The sequence below is a fragment of the Sinohyriopsis cumingii genome, chromosome 2 (genome assembly GCF_028554795.1).
Source record: "Sinohyriopsis cumingii isolate HCF-2022 chromosome 2, ASM2855479v2, whole genome shotgun sequence".
Taxonomy (NCBI): Eukaryota; Metazoa; Mollusca; class Bivalvia; order Unionida; family Unionidae; genus Sinohyriopsis; species Sinohyriopsis cumingii.
The window spans coordinates 98,614,589-98,637,841 of NC_142962.1; the positions used below are offsets into that span (position 1 = coordinate 98,614,589).

At 37.0% G+C, this 23,253-nt stretch overlaps 1 protein-coding gene across 4 annotated transcripts in view; it reads left to right on the forward strand.

The window, feature by feature from the left end:
* The first annotated feature begins 8,073 nt into the window (after nt 1-8,073).
* Nucleotides 8,074-23,253, forward strand: part of LOC149805454 (synaptotagmin-16-like) — a 103,878-nt gene continuing 88,698 nt past the window's right edge. The window contains exon 1 of one of the 4 annotated variants that reach the window (XM_089950049.1): nt 8,074-8,144. Coding sequence is in view for 1 of the 4 variants with exons in the window: in XM_089950048.1 (XP_089806174.1) it covers nt 8,509-8,515 (7 nt within the window). In the remaining 3 variants the exon portion in view is untranslated. Of the gene's footprint in view, nt 8,145-8,365; nt 8,516-23,253 lie in introns of those variants that run through there. The other 3 variants (XM_089950047.1, XM_089950048.1, XM_089950046.1) reach the window with 3 other exon arrangements.

Sequence of the window (23,253 nt, forward strand, 5' to 3'; positions counted from 1 at the left end):
ATGCACGAACTACTTGATTTCTGACGGGGTAGTTGGTAGTCAAAATCAGGAAAATTGAGCAATTTCGTTGTATTTTAGTAAAAAAAAATAAAAATCTCAGTAAAAATAATATTATTAATAAATAAAATTAATTTATAATAAATAAAATTTGTTAAGAACAATTTGACAAGGTTAGAACTTTCTTGATTTTGACGGGGTAGTTGGTAGTCAAAATCAAGTAGTTCGTGCATTTTTATGTTTCTGAGGGGGTAGTTGGTAGTCAAAATCAAGTAATTTGTACAATTTCAGTAAAAATCTGGAAAATTAATAAATATTATTTTTTTTTGTGATAGAAATTTTAATTTTACTTTCATCGACTAGCTTTTTTAGTTGCTTGGGGCCGATTAATTTGTACCAAACACAAATTTGTGCCAGTAATAATAAAATATTTTTTTAAGTTGATCGAATTTGATTCTGATCTCTGTTACAAATGTTCTTCTAACTGTTAAGAAATCCTCGCGTGTAAAACCCTCCTTCACATGAAGATCTACGACAAAAGTCCTTACGGCGGAAGTCCTTGGACAGAAATCCTTAAGACAAAAGTCCTAGGACTTTACATACAGATTTATTACAAGCTCTTCTTCACGTATGTCAATCAAGCGATTAAGGTGGTCTGTGAGTTTAAAATTGATTCGCGTTAACATATTATTGTGACACCGTAAATACACGGGATTAGTTGGTTCTTGCACGATTAAATTTCCACGGGGAACTTGTGGTGTGAACGTGTATAGGATGTATCCTTGTTGAGCCTGATTTGATCTTCCGAGATCTATTTGATAGCTGCCATCGATTACGTCACAAACCAGATTGACCGCGACCGTCGGTGTTATATTAACGATCCGCGGGGATACGTGTCTTCCTCCGCCATGTGGATCATTATCATGTCTAAGAACAGTTGGAGGTGGAATTAATTTTCTCCATGCATCGAGTATTTTAGGAAAAAACTCATCAATGACATCATTGATAGATTTTCTTAACTCGGTTACACTATACCCGGGAAATTTATAATTTGGTACATCGGCTTCTGTTAATTTATATTTTTCTAACCATTTATATGCATCAGGATTTTCAGGTGATTTTAAAAGACTAACCATCTCCTGAACTATTCGGTTATTAATATATTCCATATCTGATATAAGCTGATTTAATATTTCCACACGCGTGATGATTTTTTCACGCGATGACGCTGATATGTCAAAAATATGTTCGTTAAAATATTGATTTAGTTGATCTAGTTGTTTTTTACACTCTTGATTGATTTCCTGAAAAAATCTAATAATCGTTTCTCGATAAAAACCCCAATGACGTCCTGTTTCTCCCGGATTTTTAAAAAACCATGCCTCAACTTCACCGAAGAAGATAAAATTGTGAAGCATTGATTTATTTTTTATAATACGTAGATGTTCCCTGTATGATGGATTAATTTCATGATATGATTGTCTATCCGTGACATAATCAGACTTTTTCGGTTCTGGTGGTATCGGTGTTATCGGTGGTGATATTTCAGGCCATCCTAGCACGGATCTGATTGAAGATTGATAAATATCAACGGCATAATCAGGCGAGTTTATTTCAACCGTCGAGGACAACGTCGGCTCATGAACGTTTATTGATATTTTTGATTCCTTTCCCGTTATTGATTTTATTCTACGCGCAAATTCCTCACCGATCTCTTCAATCTGGTAACTGCCGGTTGGTATTCCAACAACAACCCAGTCAGGTGTTCCATCGGGTTTGTTGTTGTTAGTAAATACGAGCGAATTATTTGCTGGTGTACCATTAAATGATTTTGATCTGATATTTGGCCAGCTGTAATATACTCGTAATTGTGCTAGTGCTATTTCTTTTACTGGAATTGCAATAGGAAAATTAACACTAAATTCAGGATTAGTTGAACTTACCGAGATCATCGTTATCTTTGGCGGAGTTGTGTTGGTCACGATCTGCTGGAGTAATTCTGTCATTATTGATACTTGTATCTTTAATACCTTCATCGTATATTTTGGTCATCATTGAAAATTCGAAATCAGATATAATTCCATCACTGAGACTCGCTGATAACAACGAGGATAATTTCGAGTATGCTACCGTCGCTGTATGTAATTTTATTTTGTAATCGGATAATTTTTCGTTCGTACAAGTACATATTTTTTTTGTGATGATACTAAGCACACCTGCAATAGTTGTTGCTGCTGAAATACAAATAGTTACAGCTACTGGTGCCATCGTTGTTAACGCTGATAATATTACACCGGTTCCAGCAACAACAGCGGATACTGAATAAACAATCACATCAACGATAACCAATCGTCGTCGATATTTTTTTACTTTTACTGTATATTGATCGACTTGATCTTTTAGCGCAGCCTGCCATTCACGCGCTTGATTGTATCTGTATTGTGCACCGTCCATATATATTTTTATGCCGTAACCAATTGAGGTGTTTCAGCTACAAATTCCAAACACCACCAGAAGGATGTTGCGGTTAATTTCTTATCATCTGCTTCCAGAATAAATATTTCTTCGGTTCCGCTATTTAATATAACAGATACAACCCCGGAAAACCTGTCGGTGGAATGACGCCATGGAAACGTTGTAAATATTTCAAATTTTGCAGCACTAAACACAGACAGCCTGTACACGCCAGTGACTGTTGCGGTATATTTGATAGTATTATTTTGCTGCGACCATGTTGCAAATCCCGATGATACCGTACATACGATGTTTGTAATATGCCCGGGAGTTATTGCAGCTGGAATTTTAATCAAATTGGTTTTACTGACAATCTCAGGAATTCCCGCTACGACGTCTTGCTGTGTTTGTTTGATCGTGTCTAGGTCAGTTTTGATATCAACGAGTTTCATGTCAATGGCGCGTGGAGTACCGAAGAATTTATCTATGGTATCATCGGTTTTTTGAAAATTTCTTCGAAATCTTCCAAAAGTTCCTGCGTGAACGTCATACTCAGCCCGTAACGTGGATAATTTACCGTCTACGGTGTCGACGTATTTTTTTGTTGCTGCGTCTTCGTCAGATGTTGGATCTCTTAAAACTACTATTTTATTTCCGTTCATGCTGAGTTCACCCGTCATTGTGTCACCGGTGTTTCTCACGCGATTAGCAACACTTTTTGCAATTTCATCTCTGATGGTTGCTAATGATACACTTGAATCTCTGATTCTACCACCGTCAGTAAACACGGGAATATTATCTGTAACTGCACCAAGTACTCGCCGGACTATATCATTCCATTTGATATTGCTGGTTTTTAGTTTACCATATCGATCTTGAAAAATAACAACCTCATCTGGATCAACTCCAGCAAAGTTCATAATATCAGCGAGGTCATCTTTAGTCGCATACTTTGACAGATCAACGTCGGATTTTATTTTCTTACTAGTAGAAGATCTTCCGTAAATGTCAACCATTATAATAAGATCCGTTGTTTAAAATGCTTTACGCGCAACATATCGGTTGCTTGTATAATCGTGCACGACTTTATGTGGTGGCCTGGATGATTTTGATATAGCATCGAGTACATTAATTACTTCACGGCCGCATATTGGCGGATCTGTCATTGTTTGTGTGGGTAGCGTTGAATACCAAAGTTTGGAACCTCTAGTTGTTGCGTGGAGTGGTGCGACATACTTGATAAATTCAACAGGTGGAGCTAACCCGTACGAATCAAAATAAACAATTCCACGCGGATCAACCGCGTATGATACCCAATGAGTACCGGGTCCGGAACGTTTGTCAAGATTAATAATACCTGTTTCAAGTTTGTTTGGTTGTTTCGGTAATTGATCTCGCATAAAAACACCTCTAAAGGCAGATATTTTTAATTTTTTAGCAGCATCAAGTAAATCAAAATTTGATGCTGGAGCATCTAACGAAATGATCCTGGAAGCCTTAGGCCTCTCCCCCAACGAGATCCCGGTAATCTTAGACCGCGTCCCTTTTTTTTGTACCCCTGCCCTGTTGCTTTCTTTAGTGCCATTTCAGCGGCTGTTCCAACAGCACCTAACGCGGCCGCTTTTGCTACGGCTGGAGCAGCTGCAGCTATTAATGCCGGAATGGCCGCAAGTAGTGGGAATATACCACCCGTTTTAACCATGTCTTTGATGGCGCTCGGGGAGAGATGAAATTGAACTCCAGTTTTTGATTCTAGGGCTTTATTGAAATGTTTAATCTGATTATTTGTCAACGATAATTTGTTTGGACCACCACTAATATGATCTCGTTTTAGTGATATTTTAGTTCCGCATTTGTTGGCGGTTTTTGATTGAAGCTTTTTTACCTGACCCGGGGTCAGAGTAACATTAACATGACTATACGACATTTTTATATAAAATATATTTTTCTAAATAGCACGATTAAAGATTTTCCACCGGTGCATCAACGACCCTCATTCGACCACTACCACCTTCAAGTAACATGGCCTTGTCGCTAAGTATGACCGCGATCGCTCTGTAATCAACACCACCGGTATTTAATGTTGCTTTGAGATGTATATCAACGACAGATTGTTTTGATAGATCAAGATGTTCTAATGAAAAATAATAAATCGGATACAATTTTTTAAAATCTAGTTGTGATATTTGCAACCCGGTATCAACATTTTGATCACGTCCCATAAATGACATCAAACGATGATATGCACGTCCTATGTGATTTAATGCATAATTTAGTTGTACATTTTCTGTTGGTTCCTGTTGTCCGTTTATCCGTAAAGAAATATCTGTGAGACCTAGTTGGTCAAATATCATATGAGAGTGAATTTGTGAGTTTAAACGATTACGGTTCTGAAACGCAATAAAAATATGTCGTGGTGCAGAAACATCTTGTTGTGATGCTATATGCCATGTAAACTGACCGTTAACGTTAGTTTGCATGCTATCCGTGCTTGTTGTTAACCATGACAACAAGGATTTACCACCTGCATCCATGAAAGAAATTAATCGCTGTTCTTCTGCGATCGTTGGAGTCATTACCGGCATCCACAATGAAAGTTTCGATAATATTACTTTACCAGCGTCACCAACGGGTCTCCACAGAGCATCATTATCATCGTTCTTTCTTACAAGAACAACCGTGTGTCTAGCTCCAAAAATAACCTTTTTAACATTCCTGCAAAATCCAAAAATATGCGATAGTGGAATTGTACATGAAAAACCTCTATTGCCTCCTAGCAACATATTTCTACGTGCTGCAAATCCCAAGTTGAAATTGTCATTAGAACCATGAACCACCGGCCACACAGGAGCATCAGCGGTATCGGTTTCATTTCTTGGTCGTCTTATATTATACGGATCACTTTCAGGGTGATCAGAATTATCTTTCACAAACATCATTGTAGGACCTGCTGATCTTGTATAATCATCAGAATATCTCGCCAGACCAATTATTGTTGTAGCAACGTCGACATCATTCTGAATTGATTCAATATTTTTTCCATCAATCATATATGTGGCGCCACTAAATAATGCTATGATCCCGTTGTTGACAAAACCAATTTTTACTGGATCTAAGTAATTAGTATCATCCGTTTTTATAATTGTACCTTCTACCTCAAGAAAGGCATCAGCGGGTAAAAAGTATCTACTTGTGTCATGAACTTGTAGTTCAATTCTTCCACGTTGATCTGGTTGTTTTGCGTCATAGGAATAAAATTGATAATCACGTACAGATTCATCCTTAAGGACGGGTGCTTCCATGTCAAATGCTGTGTCGGATACGCGCTTGAACATTTTATTATAATTATTTTTCGTCTAACACGTTGATCACCGCCTTCGGGAAGTTCCACTTCCTGATATCAAACTTGAGATATTATTTCCAGATTCACCGAGTCCTTGATCTGCTAACGCCGCTAGTTTTTGATTTGCAGCCTGATTTATTATTTTACTAACATCTGCGGGCATCACCTCAGTACTTGCCAGTTTCACCGGTGGTTGTTGTTTTCGTCGCAATAATCGTGATAATCTTTCTTTGATCGCCGAGAACGCCTTACCAGCAACATTGACAATTGCACCAGGAGCTTTATCACGAACAATATCAATAGCCTTCATCGATAATTGTTTTGCAACAGGTGCTACTTTGGGAGCTATCCTCGTGAATAATCCCCGAATGACATCACCAAGTCCATTTCCGTAAATAACACTATAGATTGGTAATCGTGAGTTTACCGCTCTAACCTGTGTGGGTTTACGATGATTATCATGCACAATCATCTTATTTTATTTACCATTTATCTAACAACTAGTCATCAACGAGCTCATCAATAAGTTCTCGGTAAACGCCAATATCCATGATACCACCTTGAAATAGTCGCCGACAAATATCAGCTGCTTCATTGGTTATTTCTGGTGAATTATTTCCAGCTCGTTTTCCTCCTATGAGAACTTCTAACCGTGATACGTCATTGATGATATTATCAGGACATAAACCAGATCCTGTTTTAGGTTCATCTTGAGGTGTTTTAAATACTGGTGGTTGCATTACCGGAGTAAGTACTTCAGTGGTGGCCGGGGGTGAACCTTCTCGAAATCCATGTGGTGAACCTGTCGGTGTAAATGTCATTTTCGGTGCAGAAATTTTATGTAAAGGTGAAGGAATTTTCTTCGAGGAAGGTGATTTAAGTGACTCTTTAGCCTTTTTAATTTCCGACATCAACCTTTGCTGTGGCGAAGAAGATTGTTGTTGTTGTTCTATTTGTTGCAGAGGTGGAGGAAGCTGATACTGGGAGGACTCTCCTTGTTTTGGTTATTCCCATCTCTCTCTATAAAGTCTTTTTACTTCTTCTTTAAGTCTTTCAAATTCTGGACCTCTAGCTTGTTTTTTGTTGTAATATACGCGATATATCCATTTAATGAAATTATCATCATTTGTTTTTTCATAACGGGGTTTTAAAATACTAGATTTATTAGATATACTATTTAATATTGCTTCAGGTAATCTCTCTCTTTCAGTTTTTCTAATTTCCTCAACAACTCCTTCGTTAAATTTTGCAATTAATTCTACGTTTTCTCCTGCTGGTTTGGATTTAGATGCAAGTTTTTTTCTCACATCGGCGACTTCAGTACGAAGTTCTCCAATGCCTTCAAGTATTTCCTCATCAACAGGTGGAGGTTGAGCTGCAGCTATGTCAGTTGGAAGGTCTCGTAAAATCTTCTTTGTCTGTTTGGTTCTTCTTGCTGTTTTTTCAGCCTGCACTGCAGTTTGTTCTAATACCGGAAAAATACCCTTTTTCCTCTTCTCATCTTCCTCCGCAATATCTCCCCATATAGTTTTTTCAACAGCCGATGCAGCTTTCTTAGTAGCTGCAGTGACGGGTTTAATTAGTTTTTTAGTGTCTTCTTCGTACTCAACTTTTGATTCTTGCTGCGCTTGCAGATTTTTTCTAAATGAGTCTCTGACAGGAAGAAATTTTTTAATTGTTTCTAATCGTTCTCGTGCTGTTCTTGCAGTATGAGATTCTGGATGTACCATTTTATTATAACATAATAATTTAATTAATATCAGCAGAAGAGGAGCAGCAGAGAGGGTACCTACCAACGTTGGTCGTCAAAAAGGTAAACAAGAAATAAATAAACACGTAGAGTACTTTATTTTTTCAGATACTATTTCGAACTGAGGTTTTATTAGCACAATCGGTAATTGCAAAAATAAACATCTCAAGGAAAGTTCATTTGTAAAATCTGGACCTTTCTACGAGATGATTTATTTGTTTGTTTTATTTATTTTGTCGGAATTCTATGGTCTGTTCACCCTCTCTGCTGCTCGTCTATATTTTTTAATCACTGAAAATATATGTTTATTTATTTTGTTTAAAAGAATTAATTCAATTTAAACAAAAACAGATTAATCCAGACAAAAGTGTCTGGCTAGGATACCCAAAATACATACAGACTTGATAGTTTGCAATCTAAAAGATCTGTGTATATCTTCAAAAGTATCATTTACATCTCTCCACATTCAATCTCGAGATACCACAGCTTTGATATCTCCCCGGGATTACACAATTTTCGAAATATAAGTGGGATAAGTCGGCCTTCACCCATCATGTATATGCATTAATACGAAAGAGGGTTGCAAAGTAGAAAAATGATGTAAGGAGAGTTCACTATTACAATATAAATTTGCTTGCATATTCCAAAGATGCCATATATTTCGTTTGAATGTAATATTACAGTTGTATCCACCTTTCAATGAGGTTCAGACCGACCTCATAAATATTTAATTAGTACCTAAATCGATAGCGTTTTCCAACCTATCATCACTAACTTGTTCTGCAATCCATATCAATCGATACCTTCGGTAGTAAGTCTCCCTTTCAGAAAGTCTTACGTGTCATTTTCTCGGAGATTAAACGTTGTATGCAAATTCGCATTCTTGCAGTAAGTTACAATGCATATCGTATATATTTACTTGGATTTGGAAAGTTAACACGATAACAACAATGGATTACCCAAAATGTCACGTAAGTTGCTAAATGGTACTGGTTGTTTAGTACTTTTTATATAAAAAAAAAACCATTTTGGGGTGTGGGTGTACAGGGGCTCATATCGTTGCTTACAGTTGACCTATCATGCATGTACTACATAATAACTACAAGGGAGGACACTTATCTTCTTGCTCGCGCGACCTATTTAAGAATAAATGCTGATAATTCAAGCTACGCTTTGCGTAGCTTAATAAATTTGGTACCGGTATTTAGCTCAGGCATTTGGCTGTGTATTCTTATCAAAAGTTTGACTTAACATCATACCTTTAAGGAATGCCAAATCATTTTCCCACGGTACCGCTCTACATAGCCCTGTTCGCACCAGCTTGATATGCAAAAACAATGCCCTGAATGGAATACTACCTTCTCATTGGGCAACTGAAAATAAGTTATGAATAAATACAGGACATCATTTTCTTTTAACCAGTGAGAGGACATTATTCCTTTCAGTGCTTTGATCTTACATATTAAGCAGGCACAGTCAGGGCCATGTCGAGTAGTACCGTATAATGAAGTACTTTACTCATCATTTAATAGCCAATTTTACTTGAAGTTTCTATATTGAATTTGATTTTGTCTGCTTTGGTCCATTTGAAAACTATACTACTGGTGTGTCACACAGTGAAACATGTTACGTTCAGATCTTATTGGTGGTTACTGCTTGTTCCGGTCAAGTTAAATAATAACTACCAATCAGCAATCAGCATAGCTTGTTCCCTGCATGACAAACAGGAAGTAGTAGCAAAGCAACAGAGAGACTTCACTCTAAAATTATTGATATATAAAGTACTTGAACAGATATGATGTCAGGGTGTGCGATGGCGTGACTCATGCAAAATATGTACGAATTTGCGCAGTTGGAGAATAGTGATGCGCAAGAACTCCCGCAAAAAAAGATGAAAGTCCTACATATGAAAATGTGCACGATGAAGTATACCATTTTTATTTAACCATTCTTGTCATGGCATCTGTTTTTCAGGTGAGCAACTACTTACACATCTGGGGTCTTCAGGCATCACAAAAATGGTTATCAAACTAAACTTGAGTGGCACATTGTGCCCTGCAATAAGCATTATGGTATAGTTTGAACCCTTTAATGAAGGAAATTTTACAAATGCATGTATAAAATACAAGCAGCCTAGAAAACCTAAAATATCTGATTCCTGGCAGGGTTCATTGTGTTTTCATTCACCAGATACTGGCTGGTGATAGTGATGATGGCAATAATTTTTAAAGTTATGAAGTATATTGGATTAATGAAGTTGTGATATTTTTAATGGAGATGACGTTGAGAGATTTTGAGCCCAAATATGGTGTTAAATATCAGTCTGATGTACATGTTGGAAGAACAAAAATAGAGGGCATGATGGTCAGTCTCCCTTTCAGCGGTATTTTGAAATTAGATGTAGAAAGGGCAGAATACTGAGCCTAGTTAAAATACAGACAATTTAAAAGTACAGTGCAATTTTCATTTTTTTTCATCAATCAGTTTAGTCCTGCAAATCATATACTATAAAACCATATGTTCATATCAGGGTTTAGAGAAAATGAATAAGTAAGGATGAAAAAATAAAATTAAGAAGTAAAGATATTTATCTTGAATACCTCTGCACAAGCAGACTATGGCATTGATGGACTAAAAACCCTAATACAGCATCATGGATCAGATAAGAAATCTGGCATATTAGTCAGTAATCTACTGATACAAGAAGTAAGTTCGTGTTAGTAAAAAATCCTATTTTGGAGCAGATGTATCCAAAAGGTGATGTCTGTGAGCTCTAGAAAATTCTAAATAACAGCCACAATGATCAGTTTCCCAACATCTTCAAGCTGACAAAGCTAGCTATGCATATGCCCTTTCAGAAGGAAGCACAGAAAAATATTCATACACAGATAAGGAACAGAGTTTGCTCAGAAATAATTAACAGATTAGTACTTATGTAACTAGAGGTGACATCTTTTAAAGATTTTGATTTTTGTAGAGCTCTAAAAAAGTGGAATTGTGAAGTGTTAGGTAAATATTGAACCATGACTGTTTCCTCCTCCTTTTTTACTCTCCCCTTCTTTCAGTGACAAAGGGTGAAGTCCCCCTGAAGATAAAATCCTTGCAGCATCTCTCCTTAAATTGTACATGGGGAACAAACTTGGAATTTCATTTTGTATGCAGAGATATTTAACCAGTGAATGAGGATGCTGATGGAATAAATAAAATTAGCACAAAATCAGCAAGGGGGCAGATTTCAAACAGCTGAAGTTTATTACCTTGTGTAATATTTACAAAAAAATATAGAACAGACTGGTTGTTGTCAATAGTTTTATTTCATTAATAAATACAAGTACCTGTGGCCACAGAAGTCATTTGCATATGCAGGCAATACAGTGTGATATATTTTGTTGGTATTTACCCTCATTCCCATGCTCATATTTGTTCTAGAAGAGATTTTCTTTGCACGAGGAAATTGCTTTATTTCTTGTTTTGAAGATAACATCATAATGTCTTCCAAGTTTAAGTTAGACATGAAATTGGTAATAAGATATTTTTAAAGCATTCATGCAGTGCAAAAAAAGGGCCTGGTGGCTCAAGTGAGCTAAATGGAGCCACCATTAATAGCCAAAAGCACTTAATAAAACTCACTGACAACCAACAAGCAGTCTTTTTGAAAGTATTTTTGTTTTCTTGTCGTCGATGAGAATTGTGTATAAATATATGAGAACTATATTTCTATCTGTAATTTGCATATGGGAAATACAAACGGTATGTCAGCATACATAAAGGGGCACCATCTAGCTTTCAAAGATATTTATCGTATCGCAGGCTGTGTATCATGAATCATATCGATATGCAGCACAGGTGTATTTTTTTGCTTCTGCTCTTTACAGTTACTAATAATAAAATGATTAGTAAATATGGTGACAAGTTTTGGGCTGTTTCCCAATGAAAAGGTCAGACAGGTGGGTTGTTAGAAGAATTAAGTTATTTTATATTGGATGGGTTAGGTCATGTGAGTCCTTTTACGATGTTGGAGATTTGTGATTTGTCACATAGCAGTAATGACATAACGCGTTTTTTGTCTCTTATGCCTCTAATATATAAGTACCTATTGCTGGACATATTTTTTTATTCCTTGCATTCTTGTTGTAACATCAAGGCTGCAGACATATTTTTATGTTGTATTTAGATATTTGTGAGGAAACAATTATTTTGTTGTATTTAGAGGAAAAAGAAAGTGCTTATTGGACTATAATACTCATTGACTATTGTGTATTGTTCAGTGGAGTTCTGGACAGTGCCATTTTAACATGTTAGGACTGTTGGTAGACCAGTATATTCTTGGATTGAAATTTGTATGGGCCATTTCATTGTTTTGGACAGTAACATAACTTTTTCAGGATTGTTTTGGATTCAATCTATAAGTTCCTCTTAAATTTTCATTATTTTACCTTTGACAGTTAAATTCTTTGTTAAGTTTTACAAAACTTGTTGGTTTTGCTTCTTTCTCATACTTTGTTTATGACATTAGAGTCATAACAATTCAAACTGATGTCCTGGGTAAGGGTAAACGTTAAATTTAAGAAGATTTGGTGATTTAAGTTCATGAAGAATTTTAACCAATCAAATCATTGTACAAATTCAGTCAAAAGTGACTGGTAGTTGGGTCTGAGACTGACCTGCAGAAGGTCACCATGTACTTTGCAGAAATATATATAACTCTTGCTCCATGTAATGAATCATTTTGATGCATACAAGTTCATTCTGGGTCATAACAAAGCAAATGACTGTAGGTTATATTATTTAAAAAGGACACACAGAATACATGTAGGTATTGTATATACTCTATAACAAGTTGAGTCCATCTGCAAACTGCATATACCCTAATCTATCTCATAATATGATGGCAGATCTGGGTGTAAGCAATCTGTTAGGAGCAATCGGTAGATCAAATAACATAGTCTGAAAAAATCCACTGGCAGACCTGTACTTTTGCAGTTGGACTTATAAGCAATGAAATATGTTGCATTTAATGTTATAAGTGCAGGCACATTATAATTGGGTTGTCATGAATCCAAAACTAAAATCAAAGTGAAAGTAATGAAGCAGCAGGGATATAATTGAATTTGCTCAATTTAATTGGTTCATTACTATGCCATTGTTATATGACTGACCATAGTTTACTAAGGTGTTTTATAATTAGGGACCTCTTTACTTGTGCACATGGGTGGCCCCAGGTGGTTGAGTGGTCTAAGGCACTCACCTTTACAGATCACAGACATCACACCTCTGTATACATGAGTTTGAGTCTCGGGTAAGTCAGAAAGCTTGCCAGTAGCTTCTTTTGTATTGGTAGTTCCTCCTCCAGATATATTGGCCACCATGCATGTGCTGAGAAATGGCGTTAAACCCCAAAACAGCAATAACAACTTAAGCACTTGATTTGTAAAAGTGAGTTTTTATGTGTAATTAAACATAAGATAAATGTTGGTCTGCTAGGAGGCATTCTTTCAGATTTGTATGTTGAAATAAAGATTAAGGTTGTAAGGTAGTGTTGAGCTGATCATCATTCTCTAAAAGGAAAGTATAACTGATGATTTTGTATACTTGTTTTTACTTTGGCCAAATTTGTGTCTGGATCAGAGAGAATGTCTCTCTGATGTTGAGTTCATTACTATACACTCATCAGTCACCAATGAGGCATGGAAAAAGTTTGAAAATCTGTGGTCATCCTGGGGCAAACAGCTTTGAAAGTCAGGTTGGCCAGCAGATTTTTCTGGTTGCCCTTTAAATTGCTGTATCTGCCCCCAAGATTGCCATATAATTAAAAACTTTCAGCCAATTTTTCTGGTTGCCCATTAAAGTACTGGACCTGCCCCCAAGATTGCCTTATAATTAAAATTATTTAGCAGGTTTTTCTGGTTGCCCTTTAAATTACTGTACCTTCCCCCAAGAGTGCCATTTAATTAAAATTATTCAGTAGGTTTTACTGATTGCTCTTTAAATTACTGTACCTGCCCCCAAGATTGCCATATAATTAAAATTAGCAGGTTTTGTCATATATATCCTAGAACCGCCATGGTTCATGTCCTTAACATTAATTTTGACAGATGCATTGTAATATTGAAAGAAACTATTGAATGTATAGCAGCAGTGCATTATACATGTATATAGTTATGGTATAGCTTTTGCTTTTTTGTACAAATGTAACACCTACTCACTGTTTGATGTGAATACATATTTCCACACAGCAGAGAATTATCAGTATGGTTTTGGGCATGCATAGAACTGTTATCTTTTTCCAATACAGCATGCTGTATGTAGCATGTTGTTCCCTCCTGTTAGGAAGGTGGAGTACCACACAAGCATGTTGCTCCTTCCAAATAAGGAGATGGATCACTACACAATTGAGTATGTTGCTCTTTCCCATTAGGGAAGTTGTGCACAACACAAACATACCCTCCACAGTGTGTTACTCTGGTTAGGGAGTTAGTGCACCACACATCACATGTCCAGGGTAGCATGTTGTGTCCTCAGATTGGAGGGATCAGCACCGCACCCATGTGAGTGATAAATCAGTTGATTTCAACATCTCTAGTTATCGCTTGGTGGCCTCATACTGATGGTCTGGGGATAGGGTACTGACTGTAACTCCCCCCCCACACCAACTGTGGGCTTAGACTAAGGAAGGGGAACATATCAGTATTTTCCCACTCCCTTTCCTTCTATCCTAGCTAATCCTTATGGGATGTGGAGCCATCCACCTCAGGGTCATTGGTGCTGTATGCCCTTGTGGGCTACTGGACTCAGCCATCACAATAGACATGATGATGCAAATCATGTTATGCCATCACCTCCTCAGCAGGTCACATCAAATCATAAGGCTAGAGGTGTTGCAACATTCAGAGCTGACAGGCAATCCTGCCTCCCCTCTCATCAGCACTCTGAATTATAGGACATGGCACAGAGTGTACTGATGTCCAACCAATCCCTGGTTCAGAGTATACCAGTCAATGATGTTCTCTTTATCCTTCTTGACTCCAACAAGTTTGAGGTAGAAGCAGTGATGTTGATGCCTCCTACCAGGCCCATACCTTCCTCTTAATTGGATGATGAGGATGAGGTCTGGTCCTTTGATAAGTCTACCACCATTTACCACCAGACTTGTGTCCAAAACCGTTCGGTGCATAGTCCAAGAAGATATGTTCCATTTTGGAAAAGATATCAGGGTGCCACCTCAACCAGGCCTATTATTTCTCCCTCATTCCTCCATGATCAAGGACATTTCTCAGAGGTTTCTGGTAAGCCAAAATATTGCTCTGCAGCGTTGAGGCTATATAATTCAAATATGCAGAGAGAATCTTCCTTGAATCCATCCACTTAAAATGCATGCTGGATGGTGTAACCACAACATTGAGAATTGTGCTTTCTCTTGCAATTGTTGAATTTCAGCATATTTTCTTTGACGTCTCTTTGGACTCATAAAAGGTCTTGCTTCACCATGGTAAAAACCTTTCAAGGGCTGCTCCAATTGACCAGGAAGTGTGAAAATGCTAATTGCCCTCAGGAGCTGTCAAACTAGGTGCAGCCCAAATGCAGCACTCAACCTCAAACTAGACATTCTCATCAGTCGGGTTCAGAGCATACTGGAAATGGATGCTGCAGAGCCCAATGAGGAAGTTCTCTAACCTACCTTTCTTTCCTGCTGAAGGAGGGAGGGAACAGCCCATTGGACCTAAACCCTCTTGTGCTGTGCATCCCTCAGATGCACCCCATAGGTGCTCATCTAGGTCTCTTTCCAGAGCCCTGGTTGAACATCATGGATGATAGTTGGATCCTTTCTGTTGTGAGCTAGGGTTATCAACTCCAGTTTTTGGAATAACCCCCTCTATCAAGGACATCTGTGTTCTTTCAACAGTCCAATCTGGTGTAATTGAGTGAAGAGATGCACACCCTTTTGCAAAAAGGGGCACTTGAGAGGGTCCTGCATGATCAGTGTCCCACATTTTTTTCCTGAATCTTTCTGGTTATTGAAAAAGATGAAAAAAATTTGTATTATAATCTATCTCTCCCCTTTAAACCATTCTCCTCTGGAGGAATCTTTCAAGATGAACACCACTTACTCAACCCAGAATGCTCTTTGTTCATCAGATTGTGCAGTCTTCATTGACCTTCAGGATGCCTATTTGCACATTCTGATATTTCCTCCACACCTCAAGTTTCTCAGGTTTTGCTTGGACTAGGAAGCTTTTCAGCTCTGGGCTTTCCCTTTCAGAATCTCTAACTCACCCATAGTTTTTGTGAGGGGGCAAATTTGTGTCAATCTATGAAAAGCACATTAGTTTGGGTCCAAAGAACATTTAATTAGATTTATGGAGACAGGTGCTTGTTAAATCGCTATACTGCAATGATTTCTAATGTCTGGTCGGTGGAGGTGGTTATTCCTAATTAAACGTTCGTTTGTATAGCAGCCAGACATACTGTTAGGATCAGGGCTAACTTCGATTTCATAGTGGAACTGTCAAACTTGAAAAATTCCAGAAACAGTTATTCGAAAACCTAGGGCAAGCTGACTGCAATTTGGGCACCTAGTTATAAAAGGCTGTAAATATATTTCATCCTGATTGGTTATGTTAAATAGGGGCGTATTTCCCACATGAAATTTCCTAGCTGTAAATATTCCCCTCATCGAAAAATCTAATTAGTCTAAGCTTTGCTGCAAGAGTAAAGGTACATGGGACTCTGAGAGTGAAGTTGAACGAAATTCTCTTGTAAAACATTTGTCCAAGGGACACAGACACAATTTTGTCGGTAGAAGCATGGAATGCTTGAAAGCACAAAGGTATTTGCATCATTTTCATGAGATTCATTGATACCAATATAATGATTTGCTTGAATTATTTGATAATATTTGCATGAATTTATTAGTTTAAATTTGTAGATCAATTCTTTTGATATGAGTGTAACTATGTTGAATTTATCTATATAAAGTTGTACATTGGTCTTTTATAAGTTTGATGAATTGTTTGAATTAGTCATCTTGTTTGTATAGGAATTAGGTTCTAAGAATTTCAGGTTATTACTTTAGTTGGTATGAGAATCCATGTCAATTTACCGATCTTAGGTAATTTTATATATAATAAAGACTTGAGTACATATTGACTGAAATTAACATTGTTAAGCCATGAAGTGTGATTTCATGTATGCTAAAGACTTGAATGTGTGAATTCACTAAAATAGCGTAGTTCAGCCATGTAATGAATTTCATTCGTTCATTTGTATAATTGAGATGAGAGCGGAACTGTATGTCGCGTGTGTTAATGCGAAGTGATGAATTAGCCATTAGGAAGCACATTAATCTTGTGAAACTAGGTTTATTTTGATCTGCCAAGCTGGGGCTGACTAATATACTTTGGTATCTGTTTCAGTATCGATAGTAAGATGTTATAACGAGAGGGGAGTAATGATCTATCCCCAGTAGGATAACCGACAGAAAATTTAGGTTGTTCTCTGTTTTAAAAGGGGAAAATAGCTCTTCAGACATATTCCCAGATGTATCCTCAGATATACCTACACACTGACGTATCCAAGTATCAGTGTATTTACATGCTTACATATCCATCTACCCACACAAAGTTTGAGGGCCAAAGGGAAGCGAAACAGAAGGAAGGTTGGAGAGAAAAAGGAAAAGGAAGGAAAAGAAAAGGCGAAAGGACAGAGAACAGCTACAGTGAAATTGGAGTGAACCAGAGTTAAGCAGGTTATGCAGTTGTACAAGGCAATTACTTCAATTGTTCACTCAGTTGTACGATGAACTAATTCTATCAGTAAAATAGATTGGCTATTTTTTGTAAATATATTTGTGTTTTGAAATTTGGTGAAAGATTTATTCCAAAAAGAAGTGTATCGTCCTAATGTATTCTATTATCACCATTCTTTAAGTAATTGATTAAATTTAGATTTTTATATATGGGGCTCGAGTCATTCTGTTCTGTATATCTGCTGAGATCTCTGTTTTACCTATAAGTTTACTCGATCTGGGCAGTAACACCGAGGGTGATCATCTCCTAGATAACGAGAACCGAATAAAGCGGACACCTTGAAAGAAGGTACAATCTGCCAATCAGCCCACACCCTTTACAAAGAGTGGGGCATTACAGTCTTCACCTGTGTTATGGGAGTAGTAGCATCATCCATCTGTCTACTGGGAATGACGATTCTCCAGTACTTCAACAGTTGGCTGTTCCACATTATTCAGGTTCAGTTCCATCATCAGGATCGGTTCCGTCATCAGGATCAGTTCCGTCATCAGGATCGGTTCCATTGTTGGTCCACATTAACTTAATTGGGTCTTCAGCAGCCCAACCTTGAAAAGATGGAGCTTCTTCCATCTCAGGACTTTGTTATTCCTAATTGCACACAATACTTCTAACTTTAAACTGTTCTGCTAATAGAAAATATTGCATATATTTGAAAGCCATTTTACATTTAATCTGTTGAGATCAGCAAATACAACAATCAAACAATTTACTTTTTCATTGGTAGCTGGCCATAGCTAAACATGTTTATCTTAGTTTACATCATTTTCTTTCATGTTCACATTAATTTGATGCTGTCTAAACCATCTTGCGACTGGAAACTTTCCACAGGGAATTTGATTTAGCCATGACTGCACATTCTAATATAGTATCTTAGGACAATTGTGATTGTTTTAATTATTTTGAACTGCTCTGGTGGCATTGTGGTTAGAGTGTCCGCTTTGGATGCGGGAGGTTGTGGGTTCGATCCTTAGCCGACTCATACCAAAGACTTATAAAAATGGTACTTACAGCTGCCTCGCTTGGCGTTCAGCATTAAGAGGTTAGTGTTAGGACAGGTCGACCTGGTGTCAGGATAATGTGACTGGGTGGGACATCATGCTGTATGTCTGTGGCATGATGCCCCAATGCTAGACATAACTATAAACTGCCACATTGCAGACATCTTAGCGATATGACTGAAAAATTGTTAAAGCTATGTTAAAAATCAAAATCACTCACTCACTTAATTATTTTGATGTGCCATGTTCCTTTAGTTAAAGTTATCAAACAGAAGCAGCTGTCGCATCAAGTGTCAGTTTCTTCAGTACAAGATCCAGGGCATTCATTGGTCGCAAGCTGAACAGACAAGTGTTACCACATGTTGGTGTGTTGATAGATGTGTTCAAAAGTCTGGTTTCTTTAAGTGGCAGCTGAATTGGATAATGAGCAGCCAGCACGTAAATTCCTGTGGTGTTTTATTTACAGCCATCACCCAACATAGAATTATATGGAGATAATTAAGGCAATTTCCTGTAGGTATACATAGAAACAAGGCTTGCTTCTGGACAATATAGAAAATTCCATTATAAAATTGTAAAATGATCCTTTGTCATTTGGATGTTTTGGTTTCCTGGCTGGTCTTTCGCATTGGTAAAATTGGTTATCTGGCATTACAATTTTGTTCCAGAATCGCAGACAATTGTTTTTTCTGTCTACCATATCAGTATAATGTGGTCTGTTTTTGGAACAAGGATGTAGTCGTAAGTCCCATTATAGTGAGTCGATTCTTATTTTGAAATGGCTGCTTAATTTATTTCACTTAATTTTGGTTCATTGCTGATTATGCACAATTACAGTATAATGTGGTTTTACATCAATTATATGACCCTCAATAGTTTTGCATACAACACAAACATATTTATATTTATATTACAGGCATAATTTTTGTTAAACTTACTCAATGGGAAATTAATTTCATACTTACCCAATGATATTGTCACTTCCAATGCAAAGACAGGTTACAGGTAGTTCACTATTTAATCCCTGACAGGTTTACTGCACATGGATAGTTGCTATCTCCTCTCCAAACCCACCCCTAACCATGTCAAAATTGTGAATTCCAAAGGCCTAAGGCCTTTATTGATGTTGTTAAGTATAAAGTAGTAGCCTCACCAATAATAATACAGAGTTATCCATAGAGATAATTGCCTAATTAAGGCCTTCAAGGGCCCTAAGCATTGAAAATAATATGGTGCCTCCCCCTTATGAAATTAAAGAAAAAAACAATAGTAAGAGCTAAAATCAAAATACTAGTATCAGCAGGTTGAAATGGTCATATATAATTCATTCAGTTTTATCATCAACAATTAGAATTTTTTTATGGTGACCCTGCTAGGCCGGTGCCCTAAGCACATGCTTAGTATGCTATTATAATGGGTAATCTGGCACTCATGGAGATTGATACAGATATATTGTAAAATGAATGTGCAGATATCCCAGTAATTAATGGAGAGTCATTCTGACCTGAAGAAAAAAATGCTTGTTATATATATACAATTATTAATCACTTATCTGGATTTTCATTTATGTGGTTAAAAAATGCTTTGAGTGTGAATAATTAGTATTGCCTGGCTGCTATTTGTATGGCGTGTCAGCATGAAGTAATTCTGGTGTACATATTCTGACTAAAGTTGAGCAGAGGCTTTATCTAAAAGCACATACAGAATATATAGAATGGATATTGTATACATTTGGGTTTACACAGGCTCTGCCATTTTGAGCATGCATGACTAAACATTTATATGCAGGGTCAAAATTGCATGCCTGACATTAATTATAATAGTCTGGAATTTTAGGAGTGGAGGTAATTAGTTAGATGGTGTCCTACTATTGATCAGGCCAGTGCCATCCATTAAATCTCTGACTACTATAAATAGAGTCTTCCAAAACAATTAAGTTAAGCCTGAGGCAGGTAATTATCTAGGCCTGGAGTTTGACATGGGTTCTAAAACATGAATTTACTTGGGGAATATGGGCTAAGATGGTTGAGCTAGCCAAGAAACCGATCTTTAGGTCTATGGCTATTATTTGTCTCACTGCTCAAACCAGTAATGTAATTCCCAACTTCATTATGAACCAATGAGTTTGATACTGTCTGTGGTGCCTGGCTTTGGATGGTATGTAGTTGAATAATGCATTTAGCTTATTTGCTGGTGAAATATATGTATCATACTATGAATATAACAGACTCAGAAATAACTGTCTGTCTGTCTGTCTGTTTTTGTTAGAACTGATTGCCATCTGTAACCAATTACTTATTCTCGATCCTGTTTACTCTTTTTGTATTGTTTCAGTAGGGCAGAGCATATCATGTTGTGATGTTTTCCGTCCATCCATCTGTCCATCCATCCATTCACTCGTATGTTTCCCATTTCATTTCTGAACAATTACTTTAATTCTCAAGATTTTGTAAATAGCTCACATTTGGTGTAAGAAAAAGCCAATATCTTTTAGGGTCAAAGTTCATTGTGACTGAAAGTGTTCCTTCATAATAACTTTGTGGATGGCTTGCACATGAAATGAAGTGGAAGCCTGGGTTGATTTCAGATTGAAAGTTCAAATGTCAATATCACTGACTGGAAAATAAGTTTTTTTTGCAGAAAGCAATGCATCATCACCAAAGTTCATGAATGGTTTTCATTTCAGGTAATAAATAAATCAATACATTTTGGGGACTAATGGTCAGAGGTCAGGATCATGGTCAGTTTTTATAGAAAATTGATTTAGCATGGTCAATTTTGTTCAAAATTACATGTCTTGACCAAAGGTCAAAACCACTGAGACCTGTTGGTCAATAAAAATCCAGTAGCTACATAAAGGACTATGAAATACACATGGCTGGCCTTAGGCCAATTGGAATGATTTGGCCCAATCAGACCCCACGCTCACAGGGGCCCCGCACGTTAGTAATTTTAAAATATATATTGACTTCATATAGAAAAAGTAATTTTAAAGAGATGGAAGAAAATTTAAGTTCGGTATATTATAAAACCTGTTTCAGAGTTTATTTCCAAATACCGTGCTTACAAGGGGGCCCTGCACAAATCCAGGTGACCCGTATGTAGATCCAGGTGGGGTGTGGTGGGGTGGAACCACCAAAATAATCCAAATCGGACCCCATGTTTGCCTAGGCAGTTCCTGTTTGTACAGCACTGTTTAATATGCCATTCACTATAACCTTGTTTCAAGTTTCAGAGGCAAAATAATTTACTTTGTAAATTCCAAAAAGTGTATAAAAATTCAAGAATCAGTTACAACCATTTGGTACCTGGTTCCATGTAGTAACTGGTGCATACCCACTGATTTAAAATGAACAAAACAGACCCCGATCTGCTAATATATATATATTGCCAGATTTGGTGTGTTTTATCCATGGGTCAATGCATTATGTCAAGGCTTCTCATAAGAAATTAACAGGTAATAGAGTTTGTGACTATGTTTAAAAATGCAAATGATTTCACGTCAGATGGATAGGAAATGCAAGGTGAACAACTAAAGGTTTAATGTAACAATTAATTATCATACACTTACATGTATCTTATTTAAACATGTATGCAATAAAATGAAAGTTACCACAGTTTAATGTAGTACATGTATGTCCATACCAAACCCTTCATTTCAGATGGACTGATCGATTTTGAAGTTCAAAAATGTTAGCTGTACAATTTCTTTGATTCCATGCAGTATCTCTTTTTCTCATGATAATACTGTCATTGGACAGAGGCTTGGACAGGTGACTTTGGTCATCAGTGTTTCCAAAAAAACAAAAATACTTTTCCATTGAAAATTCTGTTTCCAATATTTTTTCCAAATATAGCATATATACCACATGTAACTCCAACTAGGATTCAGTTTTGGCATTATTTTAAATAGAGAATGTATATGGAGCAAGAAAGAAGAGAACAAAGACAGCGAATGAAGGAAAATGATCAGAATGTCAGTGCATTATTTCCTTTGGCTTAATTTTACCGTAAGGCTTGGAATAATGCTGTCAAAAGATCATACAGTTCTTTATTGTCTTCATGGTGCATAGAATGACAGCAGTCACTTTTACAGCAGTGTTGTTGTCGTCTACAGTTCGTTACAGTATTGGTTAAAGATTTTAGCAGTTCTTTATCATGGGTTTGATGTGCAGTACTTCTGTATGACATGTATAAATTCACACTGTTACAACTTCACATTCTTTCAACTGACAAAGTGGTGAAATTTTCTTAGATTTTAAAGAAAGTGCTTAGTGAATTAGTAGGTGTGGTTTGATCCAGTTTGGCATCTATTCATTTGTATTACAAACTTGATACGTAACATTCAAAGAAGTACTGAATCATTGTGTCAAAGAAAAGGTCACTCTAACACACCTCAGTGTTCGATTTGTCTGCAATATAATAATAATGATAATAATATTAATAATAATAAAAATAATAATATACTTTATTTTATGCAGATAACTCATTTTTACTATTCCTCCCAGACCACTCTGGTGGCATAAGTAGTTGGATTGTCAGGTCTACCTCAGATGCAGGAGCTCGTGGGTTCAGACCCTGGTAGAGTCATACCAAAGATTTTAAAATGCATTCATCATTAGGACTATGATGGAAGCATTCAAGGAGGCGGAGGTGGCATCTGTAGGTGACCAAAAAGTTGGCACCATATAGGAGGGTGGTCAGTATGACAGCTCTTTTGACACTGATCTTAGTATCTCTCTTGAGACTGGCATTGTGCCAGACTCGTTTATAGAGTCTGCCAAAGGCGCTGTTTGCCTTGGCCAGTCTGTTGTCTATTTCTTTGTTGATCTTGGCATCAGAGGATATCACACAGCCCAGGTAGGTGAACTGGTGGACTACATTCAGCCCTGTCTGGTTAATGAG